General features: G+C 43.8%; 1 protein-coding gene across 2 annotated transcripts; it reads left to right on the top strand.

The window, feature by feature from the left end:
- Window positions 1-330: 330 nt before the first annotated feature.
- LOC141790172 (uncharacterized) lies at window positions 331-3,272 on the top strand. 2 transcript variants are annotated; one of them, XM_074669854.1, is made up of 5 exons: window positions 331-559; window positions 1,209-1,280; window positions 1,472-1,546; window positions 1,827-2,258; window positions 2,771-3,272. In XM_074669854.1, exons 1-5 carry the CDS (start codon window positions 338-340, stop codon window positions 2,825-2,827), a joined length of 858 nt encoding a protein of 285 aa, XP_074525955.1. In that variant the 5' UTR covers window positions 331-337; the 3' UTR covers window positions 2,828-3,272. The 2 variants fall into 2 exon arrangements, with proteins under 2 accessions (XP_074525955.1, XP_074525953.1); XM_074669852.1 differs by having other exon boundaries at window positions 1,827-2,272.
- The last annotated feature ends 3,331 nt before the right edge of the window (window positions 3,273-6,603 follow it).

The raw sequence follows: 6,603 nt of genomic DNA, 5'->3' as shown, positions 1-6,603 counted from the left end.
AGGTGCTGCTCTGAAAGCATGACATCATGCAGTTCCTTTCCAAGGCATGCTGCCGTACTTATACACTGCCCAGGGCGGACTGGCCATCGGGAGCACCGGGAGCTTTCCCGGTGGGCCGCTGCCTCAGTGGGCCGGTACGGCCAAGACTGAGGGTGAAAAAAAGGAATCCACCGCTGGTTTACCGTTTCTCTAGTGTCTGGCTGATCAACATTGGCCCACATGGTGTGCCAATCACCATGTGGGCCAATCACAGCCGAAGACCGAGGGCCGCGGCCCCTCCTCCCACGGCCCCTCCTCCCTCTGCATGTGTCAATCAATCAACCTGTAAACTGCAAAGATGGATAAGAAAAGGAAAGGCGCAGCGGAGAAGAAGAGAGAAAAGAAAAAACAAGCGCTACCAGCAGATGCTGCAAGGAATAAAAAATTGACGGATATATTTGCTGCAGCAGGACCATCGACATTAACAGCAGCACCTGCAGCTCTCGAGGCGGCGGCATCGAATTCGGCGATGACATTCGGAGGAGGACGAGGAGGACACCACCGGGGGGATGCTAGTGAGGTAAGCTATATGCTAATGTTATAGCTTGTTAACTTTTAACGCAACGCACGTGGGCTAGTTTGGATGTCAGAACGTCATCGTTTGTAGAGTTCAGCTCAGTGGCATCAACCAACATCAACATGGCAGCTGATTTCCTAATAAAATAGCTTAATATCTGACAGTATCTCTTGTGTATTTCCCTTAACGCTGGCGAGCTAAATGCTGCTCTGCTGTCTTAACGCTTTCCCTGCCAAACTCGTGTTTTCATATGTCTTCTCTGAAGGCTCAGACCGCTAAACGCGTGTTTTCTCCGAAGTCTCGCCAAACTCGTGTTTTCATGTGTTTTCTTTGAAGGCTCAGAGTCTGAGCCTTCAAAGAAAACACATGAAAACACGAGTTTGGCGGTCTGACCGCCAAACTCGGCTCAGACCGCCAAACTCATGTTTTCACATGTTTTTTAAACCTGGTTTAGAGACGATTGTCTACTTGGGGATAAAACACATTCTGTAAAGTACATTTCATAGCACACTTTTTCCACCTGTGTTTACTTATCTTTTAAACCATAATTTTCTATACTATATTGTTTATTGTAATGCAGCTTTTTGTCACCTAAACATCTGGGAATTCCCAGAGGCTTCAACTTAATGTCTCTCCTCATATCTCCTGCCAGGTTGAGCCACCACTGTCCTCTCAGAAGGAAAGTGCCTGCAGGGAGGAGAGCAGCCTGCACATACTAGTCAAGGTAAAGGCACATTCACATATATAATTTTCTTTTAAAATCATCTAGATTAATGAATAAAACAATCATTAAAATGCATGCAATGCTTAACACCACAATAGTGTACAACTATTAAATGCAACTATTTTGATATTTCACTGATTGTGTTTTTTGAAGTGCTTTACTAACATTAATAATACCACTCTCTTATCTAGAGTGAAGATGATCATAGTGAAGGTGAGGGCGAAACTGCACAGCAGCTGCCAGAGCCCAGCACCAGTGACATGATGGTAAAGTTGATAATGATAATGTTTCTTTGACTAGCTTTATTTTTAGCTAAATGAAAAATGTGAGCTGTATTTCTCAACCTTCTGTAGCTACTATCTAGTTGTAATAAGCCTATAACAGTTTATGAGTCCAGCTACCACTAGTACTGCTAGGCCTGGTATACTAACAATATAACATTGTTTAACCATCTGAGCCTCATTATCCAAAATGTCGATATTTTACTGATAGTGTGGCTTTAGTGGTTTACTAAAACAATACTAACCATACTAATCTCTGATTTAGACTGAAGATCCAGCTACTGACAGGGGAAGCCAGGCCCAGGAAGCCAGTGCCCTCTCTAAAATAGACTTTTTTATTCGTCCAAATCCAGAGGCCTTGGATCACTTTTTCAGTTTCCAACCCCAGCAGAAGGCAGAGAAGCCCATAGTTCAAAGAGCTTTTTTTTGCAAAGATGGGACAAACAGGAAGTGGCTATTCTACAATCAAGAAAAACAAACACTATTCTCCTTCCTCTGTATGGCGTTTGCCAAACCCACCGATAGCAGTTTATTCATCACCGGCATGGCAGACTTTAAACACATACACCAGAGGGTCGAAGAACACGAGAGGAGCAATTCACACAGAGGATGTGCAGAGGCGTATCTCCTTAGGTCCTCAAAAGCCAATATTGAGCACCTTCTCATCGGACATCAGATGTCTCTTCATAAAGAGCAGGTGCGCAAGAGGAGGCAAGTGTTGGAGCGCATCATAGATGTGGTGAAGCTCATTGGAAAGAGGGGTTTGAGTTACAGAGGCTCACAGTCAGAGGCAGCATACATGCTTGATGATGACACAGTGGATCATGGCAACTTCTTGGAAATTATTGTGTTGCTTTCAAAATATGATGTTTGTCTCAAGGACCACCTCACTCTTTGCATAGAAAAGAGTAAGAAAATACACCAGTCTGGATCCAGAAGAGGTAGAGGTTCTCTTGTTACGTTACTGCAGTAAGGTGATGTTATGTTTATTATTATGTTATGATCATTATTAGTGTGACTTACATGTTCACCAATCTTCACACTATTAAGCAACTATTGCAGACTATTTTAACTAACATTAAAAATAAAACATATTTGTTCTAATCAAGGCGTCAGGTTAAATGATGTGAATGTCATTATCCCTTAAATAATGTTTACTTGTATTTTTTTTGTCTCCCACATTTATGTGAACGTTTGTTCGACCACCAGCATATCATCCACTGCCATCATCCACCACCATCATCCACCACCAGCCACCAGCATTAGCCTTCATCATCTGCTGCCATCATCCACTGCCATCATCAGCCGCCATCATCCACTGCCATCATCAGCCACCAGCATTCGCCGCCATCAGCCACTGCCCCGGGCCCCTGAGTGGGCCAGTCACGCACTAAACTCCCGGGCCTCTTTTTTGCCCCAGTCCGCCCCTGTCACAGAGGCATGGTGCACAAGGTGTAAAGACCACTGCTGATTTAATTTCCCTGAAGTGTAATGTTCCTGCGTGGAACAGAAGTTGCAATTTGTGAATAATACAAAGTCTTATTAAAGTAATCTAAAGCAGGAGGGTGTGAAAATAATCAAACTAAATGGAGCCACTTAATGGCTTTAAAGTCATAGAATAGAACAGAAAAGAAAATACTTTATTTATCCCGAGGAGAAATTCAGGACACACAGCAGCAATCAAGAAAACAAAAGTAAGAAAGTGTATAGAACGTGCAAAAAGGTCATACATGACGGCATCCCGTCCACCACTCTCCAGCCCAGCCAGTCTCCACCTCCACAGGGTCCAGGACTGAGCCTCCCCAGCAGTCTGTTCAGTCTCTGTCTCCTGGATCCTGTCTGCTCACAGCAGGTGAAGCTCCTCCAATGTGGGGCTGGCGTCCAATGTCAGCTCTGTCAGCTATGTCTGTGAACAGCACGATGCCACTCTGCCCTCCAGCAGCCCCTCTGCCGCTGGGCCAGCACGGCTAGCTCGTCCATCCCACTAGAGATAGATCCCACATTCCCAACGATGGATGGAAGGACAGGTCCACGTCGTCACCTCCCAGCTCACACCTGAGAACCAGCACCTCCTCACCTCCTCCTCACCTCGAGGGAAATCATCATGCCCTACACTAATAAGCAAAAAAAAAAAAAAAAAACGTGTGCTTTTGAATTTCTTATCACTTGTTATACATTCAGGAACATCTAAAGTCTGAATAAGTGACTTGTACAGGCATTTTATCTTTTCAATGATTTTTATCTTCTCCTTTTTTCTGTTGAGTTATTAATAGAGGAGCTGGTTTTGGCCACAATAACAATAAGCTGAGCCCTGATGTAAAGGTGTTTTTTTTAGATTAAATTAAATTAAAAATGGGATTAAAGATCTGAATTTGTAAAAACAACAACAACAGCCTATTATAATTAAATCTTTGTTTTCTCTTTGATTTCTATTTGTTTTTGTTCATCAGTTTTGTCTTAAGTTACATTTTTAATGTATTTTTTTCCTGTTAGCCTTTAGCCACGTTTCCACCAAGCAGTCCGGTTCAGTTCAGTTTGGCATGATTTGGTACCGTTAAGCCTGGTTGCGTTTGCGTTACCACAGCAAACTGTGCCCTCTTGTGGTAGGTGGCGTGTGAAACGCGTTTGCTGCGTTTAAGGAAACGCCATAAAACGCGTGCTGTGTTGAGACAAACCGAACTAAAGAGCTTGGTGGAAATGGGGCCTTAGTCGCTTAATATTTGTGTGTTGTGTATTTGGGTTCTTTGTTTACAGTTTACGATGGAGTCATTTATTTCTTTTCTTCATGCTGTGCTGAAGTGTAACGTGTCACCTTATAAACAAACCCAGAGCTTCCCAGAGAGGTGTTTGGTCACCCTACTATAGAAGGACATTAAGATTAGAAGTTAGAAAGACAGATAGAGAGAGGGAAACAGGAGCCCTGTGTGTCAGTTTTGAAGGTTTGGTTCACTGGTCGCTGTCCTCACCCTCCTTCTCCTGGACACCGTCCCTGCTCTCCTGACCAATCACACGCTGCTGTCTGTCTGACCACAGATTCTTGTTCACATCACAGTGTGTTTTCACAATCATAGACAGAACCTGTCATCCATCCTCCTTTGAGTTATAGTTTCACCTGACTTTGATTTGTCAGTTTATTAATGTTCCAAGAGATTCATACATGCTATTCATTTGGTTATGTTGCAGACTCATTTTGACACTTGAACAGACTATTGTGCTTGAGGTGACTCATACAATGAAATGATGCTGATATTTTTGGAGAGACTGACCGTTAGACTGAGCCCAGAGCCCGTTAATTTCAACCACACGAAGACAGAAAACAAGTTCTTTATATTTGAAAAGTTTATTTACTGACTAAAAGAAGAACTATGTGCATGAATGAACAGATGAACGATATGAAAGAATAAATGCATAGAGGAATGAAAAGTGATACTGACCATAATAAACCAGAATGAATGGAAGAAAGAACATAAATTAACTCAGCCAACCTATTAATCTAACCCACCCTGAGAAGTCTCTGGGGCATTGACCACGATATACCAGTGAATGCAAGACTACTGAATCTTACTCAAGTCCAGAAGGAGGAGGAGAATGAGGAGCGGTGGCAGTGACAGAGATGACAGAGTCCCACAGCAAATGTTCGTGGAGGGTGGGGATGATGGGGAGGCTGGCTGCGGTTCAGCTCCATCAGAGATCAGGAATGAAAAGAGAAAGAGTTCAAAGAGTTGAAGAAAAATCCTCCAGAAATGAGTCTGAGAGTTTACACTTCAACATCAACATTTATTGTTTGACAGAGCAGAGAACAAAGATCTTCATCCCTCCTCTCCTCTGTCAGCTCATGTGACTCTCAGCTGGAGTGTCTCCATTCAAACACTCTTCTTCCTCACATTCAAACATTTACAGTCAAGTTTACATCTCTCTCATGACAACATCAATAAAACCAATAAATACAGAACAGTCAGAGCTGAGCTGAAGCCTTCATCACAATAATCCTTAGATAACACAAATACAAACAAGACTTCCTATCAATGATGAGCATCTAAACAGAGCAAACAGAGTTGAAGCACAGAGCAGAGGAATCTTCATATGAACAGCTGTGTTTCTCTCAGAGCCAGCTTCAGCTCTGATTGTTGTTATCCAGCAGCAGTGTTTGTCTTTGTTCTTTTCTGAGCAATAAGAGAAATGAAAATCACTTTGACACAGAGCTTCTTAGACTGACTTAGAAACTCACTGTGGACACAAAGCTGGAGTCTCCAGGCTCTGTGCTGAGCTTTAGACATCTCAGGGTCTCTGTCTCCATCATTAATGCAAAGTACTTTAAGGTCAGGACGAGGATCACTAAAAGTTAAGAACAAACAACAACATCACAGCTATTATCAGTTTTTGTTGCCAGGAGAGAGACATCCTTCCTGGACCCCCTGAGTCTGGTTTCTCAGCTTCAGTGCTACAGGGGGTCTGGTTCCTGGCTGGTCCAGTAGTAGAGGGGGTCTGGTTCCTGGCTGGTCCAGTAGTAGAGGGGGTCTGGTTCCTGGCTGGTCCAGTAGTAGAGGGGGTCTGGTTCCTGGCTGGTCCAGTAGTAGAGGGGGTCTGGTTCCTGGCTGGTTCAGTAGTAGAGGGGGTCTGGTTCCTGGCTGGTCCAGTAGTAGAGGGGGTCTGGTTCCTGGCTGGTCCAGTAGTAGAGGGGGTCTGGTTCCTGGCTGGTCCAGTAGTAGAGGGGGTCTGGTTCCTGGCTGCTGTAGAGAGACCAACAGATCAGAGTCAGAAAGAAAAAGTCAGTGACTGGAGATAAACTCTAAAATGTCCTCAACAGGAAATCAGAGCAGCCCTTTTCTCTCAGGTTCTTCTTCGTCCTCTCTGAGGACGTCTTTATTTCTCTGGATTCATCCTCTCAAATGTTAGCCGCTGATCTCTGAACCTGAGCTGATTTGATTTTTCTTTGTCTCCACAAACGTTCACTGACTTTACTCACCAGTCACTCTGAGGAGACATCCGTCCACACTGGAACCAGAATCTGTTTTCACTCTACACCAGTACCGTCCTGAGTC

Source organism: Halichoeres trimaculatus, unplaced genomic scaffold (assembly GCF_033239565.1).
Source record: "Halichoeres trimaculatus isolate MK-OKI-2021-1 unplaced genomic scaffold, fHalTri1.1 fHalTri1_scaffold_5, whole genome shotgun sequence".
NCBI classification, from domain to species: Eukaryota; Metazoa; Chordata; class Actinopteri; order Labriformes; family Labridae; genus Halichoeres; species Halichoeres trimaculatus.
This window is presented reverse-complemented; position numbering and strand designations above follow the sequence as displayed.